Source organism: Marmota monax, unplaced genomic scaffold (genome assembly GCF_021218885.2).
Source record: "Marmota monax isolate L192 unplaced genomic scaffold, Marmota_monax_Labrador192_F-V1.1 WCK01_AAM20220418_F8-fsc00023, whole genome shotgun sequence".
Taxonomy (NCBI): Eukaryota; Metazoa; Chordata; class Mammalia; order Rodentia; family Sciuridae; genus Marmota; species Marmota monax.
Genome location: NW_026692907.1, coordinates 15,243,442 through 15,268,370, shown reverse-complemented (window position 1 = coordinate 15,268,370; position 24,929 = coordinate 15,243,442). Strand labels below are relative to the sequence as shown.

At 37.2% G+C, this 24,929-nt stretch overlaps 1 protein-coding gene across 1 annotated transcript in view; it reads left to right on the top strand.

Moving 5' to 3' along the window:
* Slc35d1 (solute carrier family 35 member D1) overlaps nucleotides 1–24,567 on the top strand; it is a 45,652-nt gene extending 21,085 nt beyond the window's left edge. Inside the window, exons 10-12 of the mRNA XM_046451056.2 lie at nucleotides 219–297; nucleotides 3,461–3,543; nucleotides 20,131–24,567. Coding sequence (XP_046307012.1) covers nucleotides 219–297; nucleotides 3,461–3,543; nucleotides 20,131–20,239 — 271 coding nt within the window. The 3' untranslated portion in view covers nucleotides 20,240–24,567. The remainder of the gene's footprint in view (nucleotides 1–218; nucleotides 298–3,460; nucleotides 3,544–20,130) is intronic.
* Nucleotides 24,568–24,929: the final 362 nt, after the last annotated feature.

Here is a 24,929-nt window from a genome sequence, read left to right as displayed (position 1 = left end):
AAAAACACCAGGACAGGAAATGGATGTGTGTTTCTCTTTAGAAGTCTTAAAAAATCTGAAGCTTCAGTGTAACAACAGTGAGGTGAAGAAAGCTCACAGTTGCTCGGTGACTAGAATGAGCTAGCATGGCCAATACTGGCTATTTCTCTTGGCTAGAGATTATTTTAAAGTAAGCACTGGGTCTTCATTATGATGTACCTTTTCCTTCTTCACCCTAGGTTCATCTTGATGTATGCCACAGTGCTCTGCACTCAGTATAATTCTGCTCTTACAACTACAATAGTTGGCTGTATTAAGGTAAGTTGAAAAAAAAAAATACTGGTATCTTTTTGGTATGTGCTTTTTTTTGATTATTGATCCTCTAAAATAATAATCTTTTTATGTTCTTAAGTCCCATAATCCTTATTTCCTGTTCTATCTTATTAGTTTTGATGGGTTGTGTTGCATTTCTAACAGTCTTTAAGAATTCAGGAAGGGCCTGGTCTGCTTGCAGGCAACTTAGCTCTGAGGAATGCGGGAAAAGGAAAATGTATTATCTTAGAGTAGAGGAAGAAAGAAAATTTAGGCTATTTGTGACAGGGCAGATGAATAGCTTAGTAGTGATAGGCCCATCCCATTAACCGAAGTAAGAACTGCTCTGTTTCACTGAGTTCTGGTGTTCTGTGTGAAGAGGTGCTGGCCAAAAGCTAATCAAGGGTGCTTTTCCTGTGACTGAGCCAGACCTTATATGACCCACTTCTAAAAATTGTGTCTGACATTTTCAGTAATGTTGCTTCCTCCTGAACTGTTTTATTTGAGGGAGACTCATTTGTCTTCAGTCAAGAGAGCCAAGTTGAGTATTGAGCTAAAGTTCACTGAAGCCTGAGGCCTCTTTCATCTGACTTTGTGATTCTAGCTCTTTAACATCAAGGAGGTCATGGCATATCTGAATTAGCCAAGTGGGTTTACTTTCTAAAAAAGACAAGACAGGGAGGTAAGTCCATGATCATTTGGGAAGAAGAGGATGGTTACTTTGGTGGCTTCCTTTCTGATGCTTCAATAGTCATCAGTAGAGGTAACATTTTTACTGACTACTAAGTAAAACATGCCCCCAGTGGAGTGGGGCCCATCCCTGGTGTTCTGCACCCCCAGTGGAATGAGACCTGCCCAATCTCCTGTTAGAAATCAGATTGGATTATAATTTTCCAAAGTCTGTAGCTTCACATCATGAAATTAGAGTGTTTGACATGAATAGAATTCTAAATTAAGCTATAACAAGTCAATTGTGTGAATTCTCCCAGAAAGCTAAAGACAAGGGACTGGGCTGACTGAGATAGTTTTAGCCCCTCAAAATAGCTCTCTGCTGTGTTTTGGTTTTGCATAGTGATGCTTCAAGAGCAAAGTGGATGGCTTGTATCTTTAGAATAAGAGCAGTTAAGAACATAGGAGATAGGGCATTTGGTACCATGTTTTAGCTAAGGAGAAGGATGGGGTAGGAAAGCCTATGTTTGGTTTAAATAATTAAATGACTTGCTTGGAATTTCTTAGTGTGTACTTTACTGTTGTGAACATGGGATACACACACAGTGATACCTAATGTGTGTCCATACTTTTCTTTTGGTATACTTTTGATATAATTTTGATATATTCTTTTGATATAATTAAGTAACCAAGGATTTACTCAGTCCCAAGGAAGCAGATTTATTTCAGACCTTTGAGGGAAAAACTGTATTGCCGGATTAATTGCTTTTGCTCCTCACTGCTGCATGGTCTCACTGTTGAAGGAGAGCTAATAGATGGGAGTTAGAATCTACCAAAGCTACAGTGGTGCTTCTTTCATTAACTTTTCTGCTTTTCTTTTACTAGCTTTTCTGCTCAGCTGTTCTTTCAGGAGGCTTTAAGCCTCTTTCTGTTCTTAAGGATCCCAACTTCACAAACCCTCTGTCAGATTCCTCATTTCTCTTTGGTGAGGTGTGATAGGAAAATCACTTAGTATTTCTGGTTAAAAAAGGAATCCCCAGGCCTACTCCAGATAAACTAAATCACAATCTGTAGAGTATAACCTGGAAATCTTCATTTTTAACAAGGTTTCCAGGTAATTCTCAGATACACTAAAGTTGGAGAATTACAGTCTTAGTTTTGAGCTCACAGTATACTCTTCTGTGCTTCCTGTAACATTCTGTCTGGGAGAGGTTGGTGTCCTCCTGATAGCAAATGTTGCTTAAGATACCCTAATATATACCTACAACTTTTCTGATTTTGAGCAGCAAGTTGTGCTCTCGGTAGGCCCCCCTCCTTTCTGAAGTTTCCTGGACAGTTTATGCAAATTAATTCACTTTCTCCGTGGATCTTTGTATTCAAAGAGGTCCTGTTATTTACTTTTCCAGCATACCTATTGGCCTTGTTTACTATTACAAAATACATATATTTTATCCTTCAGTAAGAAAATCTGCTCTAGGGCTGGGGCTGTAGATCAGTGGCATAGGCTTGGTCTGATGCACCGGGTTTGATCCTTAGCACACATAAAAATACAAATAAAATAAAGTCCTGATGTCTATCTACAAATACAAGGAAAAAAACCCTGCTGTAAGGTAACTTGCTGTCACTGTCCTTAGACCTAGAAGAAGCTGGTGTAATTTTGAATGCTCTCTGAAAGAGCACTCTTATGAAAGTTATTTTGAAGTTTTGTTTTTAGTTTTTGTTTTTTTCACTACTGAAGATTGCACCAATTGCCTTAGCTAGGCAAGCAGTCTACCACCAAGCTATAACCAAGTCCTGGCCTTTCGGCCTGATCCAGGAATGTTGCTACATTGACAATTTATGGTAGTTTCAAAAGAGAGGGAAGCAGTAACTTATGAATATAAAAGAAGGAATATTTGAAAGGAATTGAATGATAGTTTAAACTTTAGAAAGTTGTTTTCTGCTTTTTTAATCTGAAGATAATTAAAGAGAGCTGGATGTTTATACCTAGGAGTGTCAGAAGTGATTTTAGATATAATACTTCAAAATGACTTCCCATGTGTTATTGAAGATAGCAAGGAAAATTTCTCTAATAATAGTCTTCATGTTGGCAAAGTTCCCATCATCCCCTTTTTCCTTTTTAAAAGAAGAGGAAAGATGTTTGCATGTTAGCATTCTTTCATTCTTTATTCTTTCTCTCATAATCAGTAGTTATCCCAATCAGAGTAAAAAGCCATCTGTCAGCCATCCCACAAGGCAGGGAAAGTTTGATAATCTTGTTAATGATCTACAAGCATTTACTTCTGGAGAAATAATTTGGGAACAGGCTAATGTCATTGACTTCTTACTGGTGTCCTTGTTCATACTACACTCACTTTAGGGTTAATGAGTTTATGTTGTTACTGTTTGTTTGTTTTTGTATTTTAAGGGTATTTAAGGTCACAGCATGGATGAGTTTATATGTACATTTAAAAAACTTGGTTAAACCTATGTAACAATGTATCACTTTTTTTCTTTTTAGAATATATTAATAACTTACATTGGAATGGTCTTTGGTGGAGATTATATTTTCACATGGACAAATTTCATTGGCTTAAATATCAGGTAAGTAAAAATGTTTAATTAAATATAACCTCATTGACAAATAAGGTTTAGATACTCAAAATAATGTCACAGTAAGCTTGTGTTATTTAATGGCAAATTTATTTACTTATTAAATAATATTTATGGAATGCTTACATTGTGCTAAATATTTAATGTCTCTACATAATGCTTTTTGAGGAAAAGGGAGAAAATAATTCCATATTCTGTGCACAGTATTTAGGAAATCTTTTCTGGTAGGTAAACTCCCTTTATTTAGCTTTCAAAGGACAGTTGTTTAATTATACTAGCTGGCAGTGAAGCATTCTCAAAAATTAAGAGCTAAAGAATTCCACCTCTTGGGCTAGGGTTGTGGATCAGTGGTAGAGATTTGCCTTGCACGTGTGAGGCACTGGATTCGATCCTCAGCACCACATATAAATATATAAAGATATTGTGTCCATCTGTAACTAAAAAAAAAAAAAAAAAAGAATACCAGCCCTGTTACAATTGATTTGTATATATCAGTAATTTTCTTTAGATCTTACTTAATCTTTATCAGTTCAGGTATTTATGAAAAATCATTTCTAGTTTTGGCAATTTGAATTTCACAGTTTTAAATGTTAGTTATATGCCTAAAAATTATCACGTTTATATTTGGGACAGACCCCTGTTCTAAAATTAAATTTGTTTAACAGCCTACTTGACATATCTAGCTGACCTGTCCAAAACTGAGCTCCTTTTATTTCCTCCACTTCTCCTCCACCCACTGTCTCTATCATCTTGGTTGTTGGAGATGCTATCCTTCTAGATGCTCAATTCAAAAACTTTGGAGTTATCCTTGACTTTCCTATCTTGTATCCAATGTCCAGTCTGTTAGCAAATTTTGTTGGCTTTATCTTCAGAAAATATCCAGCAAAGGATCACTTCTCACCTTCTGCCTTACTTTCATCATCATTTAACCTCAGCATCTCTGGTCTAGATTTTTACCCTAGTGTTAAATACTTGTATGCCTGGTTTGACTCATGAACCTTCCTCTTCCCAGTCAATTCTCAACAGAATAGTCAGTGTAGGCTTATCAAAGGTAATTAGATCATTCTTTCAATTCTCCCAATAACTACCTTAGCTTTCTAAGTCCTTACTAGATCCTGTAAGATCTATCCCCTCTTTACCTCTCTAACTTGAGCTCTTACCTTCTCTCTTACTCCACTTCATCCACTTAAACCTCTTGTTGTTCTCTAGAATGTTGAGCATGCTCTCTCTTTATGGCTGCTGGACTAGATTTTTCTTCTGCCTGGAACATTTGCATGCTTTATTCCTTTATGTCTGTAAATTTTTGCCCAAATGTTACCTTCTCAAGTAAATCCACACTGACCACCTTATTTTAAAGCGCAATGTTCTTTCTTTTAACACTCCTTTCTTTCTTTTAACATCCTTTTACCCTGCCTCTTCTACTTATCTTTTCCAGAGCATCACCATCTAATATCATGTATAATTTGCTTACTTGTATTTACTATTTCTGTCTCCCCTGCTAGAATGTAAGTTCCATGAGGATAGAAATCTCTGCTTTTATTGTTCACTGATGTTTTTCAAGCTTCTAGGATGAGTCCTGATAGTTGCTTAATGAATAATTGCTTTCTGAATTCTGTATGGATTGGTAAATAAGCACTTTGGGAACTGTAAGGATCTCTAGTAGTATAGGTAATATCTTTTTAACATGCAGCAAATTGTTTAACTTCTCTTTTAGTTCTTAAAATGTAAACCAATGATAATAACTATTCTATCTTCCTGATGAATCAAAATTAACACTAATATTACTAACAGGTTAACAAATCATTTTTAGCCTTTCCCTGAAATGTATTTGCCACTGTTGTTGTCTGTCTTTTAGAGGAAAAATCATTTGTTATTTGAAGGATCAGGGGTTGGTAGGAGGATTGGTATAGTATATAGATAACTGAAGAATGAATATTTTAAGAGGTTGAGTTTGAGACCTTGATTGGAGTTGCATTGATGCTTACCTTCTTTGTGACTTTGAGCAAATTGTTTATCCCTTCTGAGTTTGTTTTCTTATGTGTTGGGAATGAAAATAACTATTTCTTTAGAGATGTTAGAGTGAAACAATGATAAATGTAAAGTACCCATTCACTCCTTAATATCGGTCTTAGTATTTCATGAATATATATGAGGAAGGGTCAGGATGGAGTAAAATGGAGAATCTGTTCTGAGTGTGCCCTGAATTTCATTTTTAAAAATCTGAATTAAAGGATCATGTGACACAAATATAGACCCAACTCAGGGATGAGTTGGTTTTCTTTTTGTCTTCCTTGAAATAAATGATATAATGGCCAAAATGAAGTAAGAACTTCTGTTTCAGATCTCTGCCACTCAAATCTCCTGTAAGATAGAAAGGTTAGGTATCAATACACAAAAAACTATTGTATTTCTATATATTAAACCATATGAAAAAGAAATTAAGAAAACACTTTTATTTAAAATAGCATCAAGAATAAAATATTTATAAATAAATTTAACCAAGAAAGCAAAATATTTATTACACACTGAAAACTATGGTACATTGATAAAAAAAAAATCAAAGACCCCCCCCCCAACCCCTCCATGTGCTATTGGAAAGATATTGTATATTCTTTCTTCAAGACTTAATATTGTTAAAATGCCCATACTACTCAAAGCAGTGCACAGATTTAGGTGCTATTCCCATCAAATCCAAATGGCATTTCTTACAGAATAGAAAAAAGTCCTAAAATTCATACAGAGTATCAAAAGACCCAAGAACAGCCAAAGCTGTCTTGAGAAAGAATAAGATAGAGGTACCACATTTCCTGATTTCAGAATTTATTACTAAGCTGAAGTAATTTAATAAATAGAGTTCTGGCATAAAGCCTTCTGTGTGAACAAAATAGAGTTCCCAGAAATTAACCCACATATTTGTGATCAATTGATTTTTGACAAAGATGCCAAGAGCATACAGTGGGGAGAGGATAATGTTTTCAATAAATGGTGTTGGCAAAATTGGATATCCACATGCAAAATGATGAAATCACTCTCTTATCTTACACTGTATACAGAAATCAACTCAAATTGGTTTAAAGACTTAAGCATAAGACCTGGAACTGTAAAATCCCTAAGAGAATAAGGACAGTACTTCATGACCTTGGTCTTGAGTTCATGGATCTGGCATTAAAAGCACAGGCAAAAATAGATAATTGGGACTACGTTAAATGAAAAAGCTTTGGCACAGTAAAGGAGACAGCAGAGGGATAAAGCTACCCACAGAATGGGACAAAAGACTTAGCAAACCATGTAGCTGATAAAGGGTTAATTTCCAAAATACTTAAGAAATTCACATAACTCAATAGCAAAAACATAACCTGATTAAAAATTGGGCAAAGACATTCTTCAAAGAAGACATACAAATGACTGACAGGTATAGGAAAAAGTGCTTAACATCACCAATATCAGAGAAACACAGATCAAAACTACAGTGTAGTACCATCTCATACCTTTAAGAATGGCTACTATCAAAAAACAAAAGACTAGTGTTAGCAGTGGTGTGGAGAAATTGGAATCCACAGAATATGGGTGGAAATGTTCAGTTGCCATGGAAAACAGTATGGAGGATCCTCAAAACATTAAAAGTAGAAATGCCATATGACCTAGCACTTCCACTCCTGGGCATACATCCACAAGAATTGAAATCAGGATCTCATAGAAAAATCTGTACTCGTGTTCATTCCAGCATTATTCATAGTAGCTAAGATATGGAAACAACCCAAATTTTCACTGATACATAGATTTTAAAAATGTGAAATGAAATAGTATTCAGCCTTAAACCAAGAAAATCCTATCATTTCCATTATCCTGGATGGACCTGAAAGACATCATGCTCAGTGAAATAAGTCAGTCATGGAAGGACAAATAATGCATGACTCCACTTGTTTGACTGTTTTTACAGAAACAGAAAATAGGATGATGGTTGTCAGGAAATGGGAGGAGGGAGAAAGAGGAGGAGATGTTCAGTGGGTATGAAGTTATCACAATATATAAATCATAGATATGTATTGACATTGTAGCACCTATATTAATGTAGTGTTGGACACTTAAAATTGTATTAAGAGGGAAGATCTCATGTTCAGTATTCTTACTACAAAAAGAAAATAAAAGGCAGAGGCACACAGGGTACTTTTAGAACTGATGGAGAAGTTCACTACCTTGATTTTGGTGATAGTATCAGAGGTGTATGTATATCATAAATTTGTGTTCATTAAATGTATGTAGGTTTTATATATATAAAGCTACAAAATAAATAATTGAAAGATGTAGGCGTTTACGTATCACTCACACCTCAGTAAAACTATTAAATAAATAAATAATATATAGTTTTTTAATGTATTAATCATATCTCAATAAAGCTATAAAATAAAGAAGTAAATAAATAAAAGTTAGGTTATCTTTTTTCACATTTCAGGTTATTTAAAGAAAACCTCCTAGGCATCTGAATGTGTTGAAATATTATAACATGAATCTTCTAATATGTATCAAAAGGAACATCTTGAAAATTGTTCTAGTGGAGTTATTGTAACAGGTAGTTCTGGTTAATTATATAGTCTTGGTTCAAGTTTTTTAAGTGGTACCATTTTATTAGACTATATGACAATGATGTCAATGGTATTCTTGACATTTTTAGTAATTTCTAATTGCTTTCACATTTCATTTGTAATAAATTTTCTCTTTAGTCCCCATTTTATTACAAGGCTAGGGAGATATATAATATGCTTTATTCAGCCAATTAGCACTCAAATTCTTTGCAGAGTTGGGATTTTAATTTAGGTATCCTGACTCCTATTTAAATATTTCCATTATAATGTGTTCATTAGCTTTTGGCAAGGAAAGTATATTACCTAATATATCCCCACTTTTTCTCTTCAAAATGCAAATTATGACTTCATTGCTTACCTTTCTTTTAGTTTTCTTCCACTAGTCAGTAAGCAGAATCAGAGATTGTAGATACTTTTTTCATATTTAATATATAAACCAAACTTAACAGCCAGTCATAGTGGGGCACACTTGTAATCTCAACAACTCAGGAGGCCGAGACAGGAGAATTGCAAGTTCAAAGCCAGCCTCTGTAATTTAGTGAGACCCTGTCCCTCTCACCCCCCAAAAAAGGGGCTGTGGATGTGGTTCAGTGGTTAAGTGCCCCAGGGCTCAATCTAAAGTGCTCAAAATAAACAAACAAATCCCATATTTACAGGAGCTATTTATTAGATTTCACTTTGTTTGAAAATGATGTCAGTTAATATTGACAGACTGTGCTTTGAAGAAAATCACTAATAGAACTGTATTCTTAAAATAACCTATGATTACACTTGGACATATCTTGCTCCCCTGCACCCTTCCTAGTATTTTTGCTGTTTTAAGAAAAGTTTTTGAAGAGCCCTCTCTGGTATGATTCAGGTGCTAGAGATAGGAGGCTTAGTATCTTTTCAGGCTTAATCCAATGTTGATTCTGTGATTTAGGGAGGGGTTTTTGTTATGGGTAGTGGTGGTGGTGGTTTTTTTTTTTTTTTTTTTCCTGATCAGAGCTATATTGAGATTCCTGTTTCCAATTCTCCTAAAGTCCTTTTTCCAAGTGACAGAATCCTGAGGGCTCTGCCAAGCCTCCAAAAAAAAAAAAAAAAAAAAAAAAAATGCAGAGAGGATGGGGAATGAGTAGAATGAAGAGGGAACATGTTTCTGTACTTCCATCCAAGTCTGGGCCACTGCCTGTGACTTAGGCTTGAATAATGCTGCCTTTCCAGAGAACATTATCATCCTCACAGCTTCGCATTCTTAGATTGTCTGGAACTCACCTTTTCTTATGATTCTTTTTCTGCCATTAAAAAATTATAATGTATGATTAAATATAGCAAAAGTGTACTGTACTGGGTTTTGACAAATGTATACACTCCTATAACCACTACCACAATCAAGAAACAAAACAATCTATTGCCCTCCAAAATCTCTCTTGCCCTTTTTCTTTTTTTTTTTTTTTTTAACTGTTTCACAATTTTATTTTATTTTATTTTTTTTAATTTTTTATTGTTGGCTGTTCAAAACATTACATAGTTCTTGATACATCATATTTCACAATTTGATTCAAGTAGGTTATGAGCTCCCATTTTTACCCCATATACAGATTGCAGAATCACATCAGTTACACATCCATTGATTTACATATTGCCATACTAGTGTCTGTTGTATTCTGCTGCCTTTCCTATCCTCTACTATCCCCCCCCTCCCCCCCCTCCCTCCCTCCCCTCTCTCCCCTCCCTCCCCTCCCCTCCCCTCCCCTCCCCTCCCCTCCCCTCTTCTCTCTCTGCTCCCTCTACTGACATTCGTTTGTCCCCCTTATATTATTTTTCCCCTTCCCCTCACTTCCTCTTGTATGTACTTTTGTATAACTCTGAGGGTCTCCTTCCATTTCCATGCATTTTCCCTTCTCTCTCCCTTTCCCTCCCACCTCTCATCCCTGTTTAATGTTAATCTTCTTCTCATGCTCTTCGACCCTACTCTGTTCTTAGTTACTCTCCTTATATCAAAGAAGACATTTGGCATTTGTTTTTTAGGGATTGGCTAGCTTCACTTAGCATAATCTGCTCTAATGCCATCCATTTCCCTGCAAATTCTATGATTTTGTCATTTTTTAATGCAGAGTAATACTCCATTGTGTATAAATGCCACATTTTTTTTATCCATTCATCCATTGAAGGGCATCTAGGTTGGTTCCACAGTCTAGCTATTGTGAATTGTGCTGCTATGAACATCGATGTAGCAGTGTCCCTGTAGCATGCTCTTTTTAGGTCTTTAGGGAATAGACCGAGAAGGGGAATAGCTGGGTCAAATGGTGGCTCCATTCCCAGCTTTCCAAGAAATCTCCATACTGCTTTCCAAATTGTCTCTTGCCCTTTTTCATTTAGCCCCTCCCACTCCCCTGAGATCCCAGTGAAGGTGTTTTCTGTCTGTATGGTTTCCACAATGTTATGTAAATGATATGTTTGTAGCTTTTTTTTTTTTTTAATTTTAAATACCGGAGATTGAACTCAGGGATGTTTGGCTACTGAGCCACATCCTCAGTCCTGTTTTTTGTTTTTATTTAGAGACGTGGTCACACTGAATTGCTTAGAGCCTAGCTTTTGCTGAGGCTGGCTTTTGAACTCCTGAGCTGCTCTTTCACATGTATTGCTCTTTTAGCTAGTGTACTGCACACAAGTTTCCTTTTTTTTTTTCTTTTTAAGTTGTAGATGGGCACAATAACTTTATTTTTATTTATTTATTTTTATGTGGTGCTGAGGATAGAACCCAGGGTCTCAAACGTGTGAGCCAAGTGCTGTACCACTGAGCTACTGCTCCAGCCCTCCATCTATGTTTTTGCATGTATCATTTTTATTGCTGAGTACTGTCCTATTGAATGGAAATTCCACTTTATCCTTCCAACATTTGAAAGACATTGGGCTGTTTGCAGTTTTTAGCTATTATATGTTAGTTGCTATAGACATTTACTTAGAAAAGTGTGTATATAAGTTTTAATTTTAATGGGATAAATGCTTAGGAGCAAAATTTCAGGGTTGAATTTTTAAACGTATTTCAGGTAAATATGTCTAATTTTATAAGAAATTCCCAAACTGTTTTCCAAGTGGCAGGGCCATTTTGCACAGCCTCCAGCAATGTATTAGAGTCCCAGCTGCTCCATGTCTTTCTTGACCTTTGAGATTATACGCAGGGGCTTGTTGTTGTTGTTGTTCAGTTTTTTTTTTAATTTTAACAATTATAATAGGCCTGTAAGGGTATCTCTTTATGATTTTAATTATTTCCCTAATGACTGATGTTGCTGAGATCATTTCATGTGCTAATTTGCAGTCTGTATATCTTCTTTGGTAAAATGATATTTTCCCCATTTCCAAAATTTGGTATATATTTTTTCTTCTTAAGTTTTTAGAGTTCTATGTATATTGTAGTTACAAATCCTTTATCAAATATATGACTTGCAAAGATTTTTTTACCAGTTCGGGGCTTTTCATTAACAGTCTTTTTTTGACAAACAAAATTACAGAATTTAGATAAAGTCCCAATTTGTCAGTGGCCTTGTGAGATAGGTACTGTAACTTCCGTTTCACAGAGAAACTAGGAAATTTACCCTATATTACCCAGCTGTTAAGAGATTTGTCCATGAGTCTTCTGAGTCTTCATTGTTAACCTCAATATTGTTAGTAAATAGTAGATAGATGAATGAATTAATATTATTTTCATATCCCTTCATAATGTGAACCACATTAGTTATGTGCTCTTAAACCAGGTACCTTTTGTGTAACAAAAACCAATTTACTGTCTCCACAGTCTCTGGATGGGACCTAGTGCAGCTCAGAATACAGCTGTAGAGTTGCTTCCCAGGACTTTGGTCTAGCTACTGAGCTTAGCGTTCTCATTTTGGACTCTTTTGCCTGTTTCTTTAGAAGTCTGTGTGGCTTCTTAGTGCTAGGCTACTTTTCTTCTTGAATAATTCCATCCTTATAGTCTGTTCTGGTTTCAGCCTTCTCCTGAAGAGCTTCTTCATAAGTTCTTCTTTCCTCAGTGGCTTGCTCATTTGGAAATAGAAAAGGATTTGTTTTGTGTCATCAGTTAGTTGCTGCTGATGTAACACTTACCAGTCTTCTCACTGGAAGACCTTGTACTTTTGAGTAGGTGATAGGGAGGAAAGCTAACTCCTTAGTTAATGTTAAAGTTCATAACAGAATAGAGTTGAACTGAAATGTAGCAAAAAAAAAAAAAAATTTTGTGTTTTGTTGCTCATACTGCCACTACCTATCTATGATTCAGTTTTCATGATGTCAGTTTTCCCATCTCTAAAATGTGGGGCTTGAGCTAGGCTTGTCTTTCTTAGTTCTGCCACTCAGCTTCTTTGAGTGAGTCCCCAGGATATTCTGAGGGAGGTGTGTTAGGTGGTCAGGAGGTCTGAGTTTCTTTTGCAAGAGATTCAAGAATTTGAAGGAAGTTTGTCTACATGTGGAAAACACATAGCATGTATTCTTGTAGTTCTGATGGGGGTCTTTCACCCATATTTATGGGTTTTTAAGAGTAAAGAAAGAAGAACACAGAAGCAAGGAAGAAAATAATGGAAATACTTTTGTCTCAAGATGTCGAAAGAGCAAAAAAAGGACTGTTCCTGAAAGTCTAAGAAAACTTCTTCCAAAACACCCAAACAGAAGGAATTGATAGGAAACAAGTATTCAGACTCATTTTTTTCCTTGACTTTTCTGTAGTGCAGTCTTCCACGAACTTGTGTATACACATGGAACCTTAATAGAGTTCTGATCTGAAAGAGAGCATTTGCCCGACTCTTACCAGTTAATAAAGAAAATAATATCCTTGTCAAGGGCTGTGAAACATCTCAACAGGGTTTGCAAATCTTTTTGGCTTTTAAAAAATTTATTCCTGGGCAAACTTCAAAAACTCCTAGGCAGATGGAATGGTTCCTATTCTGGCCAGACTTCTGTAATGAAAGCACTTTTATTTTTAAAGTCTGTGCAAAGATCAACAGTTATTTTAATATAGAAATGATATTACTAGGCATCTGGGAAGACAACAGGGAGTTATTACTGTTTGTTGAGCACCTTATATATGACAGCCCCCTTTTCATTTCATGATCTCATCCCCTACTTCACATCAGAATGAAACTGGGGCTCAGAGAGGTGTAATAACTTGCCTGAGGTCATGGAGCTACTATAGTAAGAAGCAGAGGGGACACAAGATGAGGGTTTATAACGGCTCCTCTGGATTTCAGACATTTCTGAAGTCTTGCTTACCTCCTGCCTTACTACTGCTCTTTTCTCTCTCCCTTGGCAGGCAGGGTAAAATTCAGCTGTGAACCCATTCTGTACATATGTTAAAGGAAGTGATTGCTTAGTGCATGGCAAAACCAAAGATGAATTTCGTTTTGGGAGTTTGTAATCTTCCAAGGAACCCACTGTTTATCAGCACATGCTTGGTAGATGCCTCCCACACAACCAGACATTCTTTTAGGCAATGAGAATAGCGCTACACTAAAAACAAATTAAAATTTTTGCCCTCATAGAGTTTTCCTTCTAAAGGTGGAGACAAAATAAAGATAAATGAGTGAAATATATGCTTGGTTAGTTGGAGATAAATAATAATAAAGAAAAATAAAGGGAGGAAGTGGGTTAAGGAAATTTTTGGGAATGGGGAGCACCTACTGAGAAAACTAGATTTCATGTAAAGACCTAAAGGAATTGAGGTAATGAACCATGCTGATTCTGGATGGAAGAGTAAGTGAAAAGACCCTGAAGTGGGAATGTGCCTGGAATGTTCTAGAAACAAGGAGACTAATGTGGCTGGCGTGGAATGAGTAAAAGGAGATGGGACCATGAGAACCATGAGTTAGACTAGTAGGTTAGGGCGGACCTTTTTAGTCATTACAAAATGATTTTTGATAGATAGATGTTGGAGAAGTTTGAACAACTGATATGATCTGACTTAGTTTTAGCCACTATGTTGAGATTACCCTGAAGGAGTAGGAGAAATGTGGAATAATTATGTTAACTGGCAATAACTTTCATTTATATAGGGATCATACTGCATTTATGGTAACATTAAGCACTTACGTGGCATTGACAGCAGTAACCACTTTTTGTACAATCTCTCCAAAGAACTTTCATAACTATCATTACATTAAATGTCACAGAATAGCTGGCATCAGTAATACAGATTGTGTGGTCTCAGAAAATAAAATCATACGAAGCTGCTTGGAAAATGTCATAGAAGAAAGGATATTTGATGAGAAGGCAGGATTAAGAGATATGGAAAGAGAAGGATGGGTATTCCATTTCTTAAATACTGGCTGAACAAAAAAAAAAGCATGGAGCTGGAAAAGCAGGTGTGGGGTAGGGTGGGCAGTAGGCATACCAGTGTGGCTTGACTGAGACTGATTTCCAAAAGGTAATTTTGTAAAAGTAGATTGGCACCCAAGTATGAGAGACCACAAATGTCTCCTAAGAGGAAGAATGAGCTCCTAAATAGGAAGACATTCTGAGAGTTATTAATAATAAACTGTGGATAATAGTTGATTGAGGCTTGGCTGTTTGTAGTACAGTTAAGGCCTTGTCAGGATGACCCAAAACAGGAAGGCCCTGTTATACTTGGGACTCCTCCCTGATGTTGTGAGTGGGTGAGTGCCAAGCTATACAGAGAAGCAGCAGATATCAGAACTTCTATCTTCTTTTTGATCTTTGGTAGTGTTGGCCCCTGATATCTTAGCATTTGACATTTTTTGTATGGGGGGTGGGAACCGGGTATTGAACTCAGGGGCACTTGACCACATCCATACCCCTATTTTGTATTTTATTTAGAGACAGGGTCTCACTGAGTTGCTTAGCGCCTCACTGTTGCTGAGGCAGTCTTTAAACTTGCAATCTTCCTGCCTCAGCCTCCCAAGCCGCTGGGATTAAAAGGTGTGCGCCACTGCACCAGGCCTAGCATTTGACTTTTACCCCTGTTGGATGGCTACTGGATGCCTTTTGAAATGATTTATTGTCCCATATATAATTTAAGTGTAAAATTTAATGCATTAGTTATGTATTAGCTGATTAATTGCATATTATATAGTAAGTAAAATACTAATTCTATTAATAATTATATTAACAATTTGATGTTAGTCCTGCAAGAAAATATTTTTTATTTTTATTTATTTATTTATTTATTGGTACTAGGGATTGACCCCAGAGGCACTTAAACACTGACTTGCATCTCCAGCCCCTTTTATTTTTTATTTTTGTTCTCGCCAAGTTGCTTAGGGCCTCGCCAAGTTGCTGAGGCTGGCTTTGAATTCTCCTGCCTTCAGTCTCCTGAGCTGCTGGGATTACAGGCATGCTCACTGTACCCAGCCTACAAGAGTTTTATTATAATCTTCATTTCACAGATGAAGGAAGTAAGGCTCTGAGGAGTTAAATAATTTGCAGAATGTTACAGCTTTATAGCAGCAGAGTCCATAGTTAGATGCTTTTTACTCAACTTTTGTGTCTCTTCTGTTTCTGTTCAGTTTTGAAAGCTCTGAATGGTGATAGAAGAGTGCAACAATGCAGCTCTGCTTTGTTTAGCTGATGAGAAGGAAGATAGGAAGGGGCTCCTCACAGTGCTGTATGGACATTGAGATGGGATCCCTGGTCACTGTAGGAAGGTGATTTCTAGACACCCAGTTTCATTTATATGGCAGAAATTGTTAGAAATAGCAGGAATCGAACCTCTTGGTCCCTAGGTTTTGATGTGGCTTGGCATGTTTTATACGCAGAAGGCAAGGCTTAATCTAGGAGGCAGAGCCATCTGCCTAGACAGATTAACAAGCATGTTAGTGGTTAAGATGAGATGAAGACAAGCTTGGACTTCAGGAGTCTTGTTATCTGGCTATGGGGTCGGTCCATTGAAGACATTTTTACTATACATTATTTGTATAACAGACATCTTAACTATTGAAAGATAGTATTTTCATGACTCAGTCTAGAAGGGGTAGGCTATTTGCATTGCTTTGAAAGATCAGAAGTAGATTAGAATAAATGATGTAGAATCATCATATTTAATAGATTCAGAGCAGATAAAGCCAACTCGGCACTACGCAGTCAGACTCACAGTGTTCTGACTAGACCCCTGATTATAGGAAATTGTAGCTTTGTCTTTTTTCTTCCAAGCATCTCCCAGCTGTTTCTGCCACAGCAGCTTGGTAGGTCTGTGGTTTGAATATTATGCAGGTGGAAAATGGCTTGGATTTCAAAAAAGATTTGTAGTGATTGTACCTTATTTTTAACATGCATTTTTTTTTAAATCTTGTTGATCAGTTCTGAGGTTTTTTAAATTTAATGAATATTTAAAAAGGTCTAACATATAAATTCTACTGATAGTTCTCAACACTGAAGTGAACATTTAAGGAGCCAATAGAAAATGAATTGGCAATAGTAGAAGATTGTGATTTAGACTTTGGTAGCGATTCAGATACAGGTTCCTACCCTACCTAATATCTACGTTTTTCCCTATCTTCTTTTGCCTCTTCTTCCATCTCTTTCTCCCCAGTGCTACTGGAGAGCAATTTAAAATTCTGTTGCAAAATATTAATTCATTGCTGCTTGACACATAATATACTTATTGATGAGTATTTAGTCCTCTTCAAGTGATTCATGAATTTCTGTTTCTGTAAATGTAAATATTTGGTAATAATCAAGTCAGGAATAAAGATGAAATAAGAAATCTTTTGTTGCGGGCATAGCGGCACACACCTGTAATCCCAGTGCTTTTGGGAGGCAGAGACAGTAGGATCGCAAGTTCAAAGCCAGCTTCAGCAACTTAAGTGAGACCCTGTCCCAAAAAAATTAGAGTTGGGGATGTGGCTCTGTGGTTAAGCACTCCTCGGTTAAATTCCTGGTACTAAAACAAACAAACAAAAAAAACTATTGTTGTTGCCTCAAGTTGGAATTTGTGAAAATTGAATAGACAACTGTTCTTTGTTCTTTGATCTTCAGAGTTAGGACCAGTAGGTTCTGTGCTTTGATTTTGCTCTGGTTATTTGAATAACTATATGGCACAATGTGACTCTCCTTTTGCATCTTGCCAAGTCTCCTTGATATGGACTGAATGTTTGTGTTCCTCCAAAATTCATGTTTAAGTTGTAAATCTCAAGGTGATGGTATTAGGAGTGAGGCCTTGGGGTGATTGGGTCATGGAGTTGGAGCTCTCTTAAATGAGATTCCTTAAAGACCCACCCCACTTCCCGTATTCAAGGACAAGGTAAGAAGGCACCATCTGACCCAGGAAGATGTTCCTCATCAGATACAGAATTTGCCTTGATGTTGGTTTTTTCTAGCCTCTAGAATTATGCTAAGCAAATTTCTTTGTAAGCCATCTAGTTTAGTTTATAGTTGTGCTTCCCTGTACTATACACACACACCTCCTGCCGTGCTGGAGATCAGGGCATTGCATGTGCCAGACACACTCTACCACAGAGCCACATGCCCCGGCCATTTATTTGTTTAATAAGAGCTTGAATGGACTATCTTTTTGTTTGTTTGGTTGTTTGTTTTGGTAGTGAGAATTGAACCCAGGGAAGCTTAACCTCTGAGCCACATCCCCAGCACTTTTTAAAATTTTATTTAAAGACAGGATCTCACTGAATTGCTAAGTGCCTGGCTAAGTTTCTGGGGCTAGGGAACTCATGATATTCCTGCCTCTGCCTCCCGAGCCGCTGGGAGCCGCTGGGATGGACTATCTTTTGTTAACAATACATTTCCTCTCTGGTCTGTGTTAGGGCTGGCAGGGAAGGTGGGAGAAAAAGAGGATGCTATTTCCTGATTGCTTACTGTGTCAGAAGTAGGTTTAGATTCTTTATGGGTTTGATCCTATTTAATCCTCAGACTAGCCTAGATAGATAATAGCATTCTTACTAGATTAATACAGGAATGGAATCTCAGATTAATTTTTCCAGGGTCCCAGAGCTAGTAGGATTTGAACTAAGACCTAATCCTAGAGTCCATGTTTTTTTTCTCATTACACTGACTGTGCTACTAGAATAGGGTCTGGGAGCATGAATAGGACTGGGCTGGAATAAATTTCAGGACATTCTTTTGTCTTCTTCTGCTCTGTATTTCCCAGTGTTTCTAGTCAGGTGAATTGGGCTCAATATGAACATCAAAGGTTGTCTTGAAAGGAAAAAATAACAGAGTATTATATTTAGGTTACTGTGGGAAGGAATGAAGGAATAAAGGAGCAGCCCTTCTTCTTTGTTTGGAGGCAAAGGAGAATTGACTGTCGTGTGGATACCAGTATGGCCCTCCAAGAATTTTTACCTTTAGTGGTAAAAACTTCAGTAAGCCATCTCCTTGAGTCCCAGCCCAGCTGCCAGGCAAATCATCAACTTGATACACTAGAAAAACAAATGGTTTCCAGAAGAATTAGATCAAATTTGGACACAATAAAATGGAAAAAAAAGTTACCATATGAAGGAAAAGAGGAAGCGCTGTGAACACTGGCACTCTCAGGATTGGGCCCACCAGGCCAGTTTTTGACTGATAAAGGACATTCAGTTCAGCAGTTACTTACTGTGTCACTTCAAAGTGCCAGGCCCTGTGTAAGAAATTCTGTAGAGCTTAAGGAATAAGACCTTGAGAAGTTTACAGGATGATGAGGACAATTAAGAACAAGTAAGTGCAGTATCAATGGATAGGAGCCATCAAGTAGGCAGGATTGCAGTGGAGAAGGATTGACCTGGGCTTTATTCTGGTCCATCATTAGATGGTTTGTGAGGCTGAGCAAGCTTCTTATGACTCTAGGATTCAGTTTCCTCGTCTATATAAAAGGTACTTTGCAGGGATATTATACCTTGGAGGAATATTGCAACAGCAGGGAATGATGTAAAATGTGTGACACATAATAGACTTTAATAGTAACAATTTGATTTATTACTGTGTGCTGTTAGGCTCAGATGAGAAACAGTGAGAAACTGATTGGGAAGGTTGGCTTGGAGAAGATTTTGTGTATGACTGGTTGACGTTTTTCAGAGAATGGATACTTTTATGTAAGCATGTGCAGTAAAATGCCAGTGCCTCATTTCCTTCCTGTGGGAGCAGGAGACAGGCTCTCTCACTGTGAGTAGCTGGCCTGGGGCTGGGATGTCAAAGCTCAGAGGAAAAGAGAATGATTTTCAAATCAGCAGCATGTTTATGAGCCTTGTGGTCAGGCAGAAGATGAGGGCCAAACCCATGGCAGAAAAATCTGAAAGCAGATCCCAGCCCAGACACCCAGCTGGCTGGAGATCCAAGAAAACCCTGGGTAACAGCCCTCATTGAAGAGCAGGACAGGGCAGGCTGGAAATGCTGATCTTTGGGCTCTTTCTGCTTGCTTTTAGCTTAGTGATTGGTATAGGAGGTTATAGATCCTGAGTGGATTTGAGGTCCTCACAGAAAATTTATAATAATAAATTATAAATAATAATAATATTTATAATATATATAATATTTAAAATAATCACTGTCCTCAAAGAGTGAACCTGGAGCAGGGGGTATAGCTCAGTGATTGAGCATTTGCCTAGCATATGCAAGGCCCTAGGTTAGATAAATCAAAGAGTAAACCCTTCTGATGGACAGACCAGTGTACCAGGAACTGTCACAGGCTGAGGGCTAAGGTGAGAAGTTTGCTACTGTGAACTTGTTTTAGCAGGAAAAAAAGAAAAATCACTCTAATTTCACCATCCAGATGTAACCACTATTCTTGGTGTGTTCCTTCCAGACTTTCTGCTCTGATGCAGATTGTGCATTTTTCCATGCTCATTGAAATAAAATAGGATCAATGTTTTATAGAATTCTTTCTCACTTAAGATGTCATTGCCTGTTTTTATTTTAGGTAATTTTAATGGCATAGTGTTTAATTATATGAATTTATGTAATTTCCCACTATGGAACACTTATTTTTTTATCTTTTTTTTTTTTTTTTTTTGCTGTTATATTCTTTCCTTCATCTTTTTTCCCCTTCCTCCTTGCCTCATGGTGGTTTTCTGTTTTGCAGTATTGCTGGGAGCCTGGTGTACTCGTACATCACTTTCACTGAGGAGCAGCTGAGCAAACAGTCAGAAGCCAGTAACAAGCTGGACATGAAGGGGAAAGGAGCAGTGTGACCAGAGGACTGCTCCAACTGCATGTGCCCAAGTTTCTGATCAACTCAGAACTCTGGCAGATGCCAAGATGATTACAAGAAAATGCCATTCCTTTTGCACTTGTACAATCCAAGGATTGATTGCTGCCTTTTGAAATTTTATGAGAGAAACTTATAATTGACTCTATTTTAAATATATTGTTTGAATTAATTTATATCAAACTGGAAAATGTACTGGGCTTTTTAATTTATTTTTCTTCTGTTCTGACAGTGAAACATCAGTGTTTTGAAAATATTTTATTCCATAGTTTGATATCCAGGGGTCCCTGAGAGCTGCATATATAATGTGCTCCTACTGGAGCCTTATCATTCAAATCATTGCTGTGTCTGGAGTAGTTTGATCTTTCTTTTGCCAGAAATGCAGCCGATCTGAAATTTCTTTGAATTTTCTTATTGATTGCATTGTCTTCATAAATATCACATTTGCCAAAGATAGCAACTTTGGTACTAAAAAAAAATACATGGTGTTTTGGAATGTATTGCTTTCCATGTTCACTTTCCTGAGAACTGATGGGATGAGCAGAGTGATTCCTTTAAAATATTGTTCCCTCTCTGTTATGTAGAGTGGAGATAATGAAGGGATGGAGGAAGTAGGCATTGTACTCTTTACTCATCTGTTTGACTCATTCATTCATCCAACTACAATGTACTGAGTGTATGTGTCAGGCATTGTGTTAAGTGCTCGAGACCTTTTGGGGAAGTAATTGGAAGATCTCCTTCCTGCCATAGTGACTAAAGGGTAAGATGGAGAATTTAGTTTTTAGATCATTCGGAAGATTTTGGGACTATGAGTAAGTTGTTTCAGCTCTCAGAAACTGCAGATGTGTAAATGGGGTTAAAACACCTGCCCTACCTATCCCACACAGTGTGAGTCCAAATGCTGCAATGTGACATTGAGGTGAAAAGCTGCATTTTGTAAACCAGCTCAGCTCAGGACTGACCCCTTGTCTACAAGGATGGCAGATGGGCAAGGTGATCACCACCTCTTTCCCTATGCCTGCTGCCTCTGGGTTTGGTTTCTCTTTTTACTTCTCAGATCAGTATGATGAGGTCCCACATTTGTGAATGATTGATTTGAGAGGAAAAGCTGGTTGGGATTTTTGTATTGTCAGGGCTGGACCTTTCTTTGGCAGTGTCAGCGTTCCTTCCTTTTTAAATGGCATGAACGTACCTCTCCTTGGGACATACCCACCTAGATGCTCTGTCTGCTGCTTCACTTAATGAGCTTGCCAGCTTCTCTCAAGTCCAGTGCTGCATCCTGGGGCAGGACCTGTGAAGGGACATTGCCTGAATTGCCTCTTGGGGAAGTGTTAAACACAGTTCCATGGCTTGACTCAGAGACATCCATTGACTGGAGATGAGTGTGTTTGTCAGGCTGGTTGTGCAGTCTGTACCAGAAGCTGGTACCTTTGCCCTACTGTACACACTAGTTTCCGATTGAATTTGGAAACTACTGGGCTCTGTTGACCTAAAACTATTAGTATTTTGGTGTCTCAACAGGAAATTAGAAAAATTTTGATTTTTTTCTATTTGTAAAATTTCATTGAACCCAGACCATAGGCTCACTTTTTTCCAGGATCATCTGAACTAAAAAAATTCTAGTACAAGAATATTGTGTCTTATTTATCTCTATTTTACTAATTAGACAAACAGGAATCAGAGAAAATAGGTGACTTGTTTATAAATCAAACTCCACATTTTTTCTATTGAACCATGCTCCATTTGATTAACTGCCTTTCCCTAAGGAAACAGGGATGCCAACTGAGTTAGCTTGAATTCTTTCAAAGTGCTTGACTTAATTTGGTGTCAGAAAGAAATGGACTTTGCAAATTAGGGAGAGTGACAGGGTACCCTCTGTCACGTATTCAACCTCCAGGCTGATCTCAGTTGATATGTAGTTTAGGCTATGAATGTTGCCTGTAACTGCCTAGTTTTGCTTGGATACAATAGCTTAGCTAGAGATAATTTGAATAATTCTGTTCCTTCTGTCAGCCACATGAAGGAGGTAACTTTACTATTAGAAAGCCCTTTGGATATGTCAAGACTAGAACTCCTCCAGGGATTGAACTGCTTCTTGAGGATCAGGTTCCCTTAGAAGTCTGTCTCTCTTCCAGGTTAATTTAAGAAAATCATGAATAGGTAGAGCTCACGGAATGCACTATACCTCAGAGCCCCTGTCTGTGTTGAACGTTCTGACTGACAGGAGCAGGTACAGCACCTTACAGCTTCTGCTCTGTGTTCTGATTCTGAGAGGCCTCCTTCAGCTATTGCCACCATTTTAAGAAAAGAGAGAGTGACCTGATAAATTTGAGATTGAATAGAGTGGCTGGCCACTTTTTGGAGCTTGTGGTTTTCTGGTATAATACAGTGTAGACATTTGCTCGATAATCTGGTGTCTCTCAGAATATCTGGATTTTGCTCCAAGGTTGATGGGCAAAAATGCTTTGATCTATTAACTCCCATCTGAAAGGAAAAGAGGCAGTATAGAGTTAAATCCTTAGTTTGCCCACTAAGACAGATGAACTATTTTGAGAATTCTGAAAGGAGCTAATGGCTCCTCTCCTTGAATTAATGAAGGTGAAATCCTCTGGCCAGTCTGCTTGTAGTAAATGTGCCATAGATTAGAATAATCCTGGTTGTCTAGACTGCACATTGCTACCATGTCACTTAATTTTAATTGCTGCATGTGGCTGTCAACTATGAGTTAGTCGTTTGTAACATCCAACTTGCATTTAGATTAAAAAAAATGCATTGGCAAATTTTCTGTAATCCTATCATAATCAGAAATCCATGGGAGTTTTCAGTCAATAAAGCTGAGGTAGGTTCTTCACCCAAATAATGGAATTTCACATTTGATTGGCTTGGAAGAGTACCTAGGGCTTTGGGCCTGCCTTTGCTTTTTTTTTTTTTTTTTTATCATGGGCTTGTTCAGTGGGTGAATATTTGATGAACAGCTATTGTATATCAAGCATTTTGCTAAGCGTGGGGGAATGGATGAATAGGACATGGGTCTCGATGTCAAGGAGTATACAATTCTTTAGCTGAAGGTGGTGGCCTGGACCCAAATTGATAAGGGAAACAGATAAAAGGAGTCAATGATTTGTAAACTAGAGCTGCATGCACAGTTACCAGGTCACTCACTGTACTATGGTGCCCTTCCCATAGAGGAAAGCAGCTTTTTAATCTGAGAGGTCTTTTGTAACTCAAATCAGTCTTCTAAGTTTGAGATAAGAGACACAACTTTGAGAATTCTGTGCATAGCCTGGGTTCTTCCTCCTCAGCTGCTAATGTTCTTGCTTCCCCATAATTATGTAGTACTGTTTTCTCCTAACGAACAAGGCTGTAATTGATTTTTCCCTCCCTGAGGAAAAATATTTATAATAAATGAGATAATAAATATGAAATAACTTAATACAATGTCTAGTACCTATTAGGCACAAAGAAAATGTGGCTACTGTCCCTATTTCATGGTGGGATTGTAGGCAAAACAAGGTTCTTAATTTGTGCTCCTTAAATGAAAGAGGCCTGGACAATGTATTTCCTGACCTTGGAATGTTTAGTTACCTGTTTCTGTTCACTGTCTTTTCTTTTTTAAATAGCTGCTTGATATAATTGTAACCATTGTGTGATGCAGGTGATTCTGTTTTTTAAAAAAAACAAAAGTTACTTTCATATTATGATGGTAAATTTCAAAAAAGGAAAGCTATTTTCTATATCAGAGGAAGATCATTACATTTCATAATGGTAATTCAGTTAAAACTTCCTCAGTTTGTCACTTAACTCTACGGGCCAGACCGTCTTCCTTCCCTTCTCAGAATGAATGCCCTTGACTTTGTGCTGCCTCTGCTCCCAGGCATGAGCTGTTGGCATATGTGCGTCCCTGGCGCTCTTACCTCTGTTTTCTAAACCCGTCTTCCAGTTCTTAGTGTCAGGATGCTTTGGTGTTTGTTTTGATGTTATTGTTTGTGTGTTTTGTTTTTTAGCTTTGTTTATAATTAAAAATACTTTTTAAAAAGAAATCTACTGGCTAGATTTATTGTTTCAGAAAACTGTTTTTAGAAATTATTTTGTTCACAAATATTTTCTTTCTCATGCTGATGATCAACTGATTTTTGTCTACAAATGTTAGCCTTTCATAATATTTTTTCAATATAGATTCTATTGACCGATTTATTTAGTGTTTGTAAAAGGTACTGAGGATTGAGTTATGTAAATCAGGTGACATAAACATGAAAATTATGTACCTAAATATTTTTGTAATGGTGTCAAATAAATACTTTTTCCTGAAAACATGTATTAAGATTTCTTTCTTAATATGTGTACAGAGGATAATCAAGAGCCAGAAGTCTACTCATATTTAAGAGGATAGCATCCAGTTAGTTGATTGAGACTAGAAATAGGAAAAATAATTTTCCCCCTACTAATGCTTTAAAAAATTGTACATATTATTAAATATCCAGTGTCTTTGACATAACTGTGGTGAATTTGAAGAAATGATAACCTGCTTTCAGGATATTTCATTTACATAATCAGGTTTCTTAGCCTCTGAGCAGCTTTATTAATTAATAATTCTCAAAAAAATATGCTCTGCAAGGAGAATCATTTTGGCACAGGTGGACTCAACAGAGCAGATGTACATTAAGGCCTGTCAG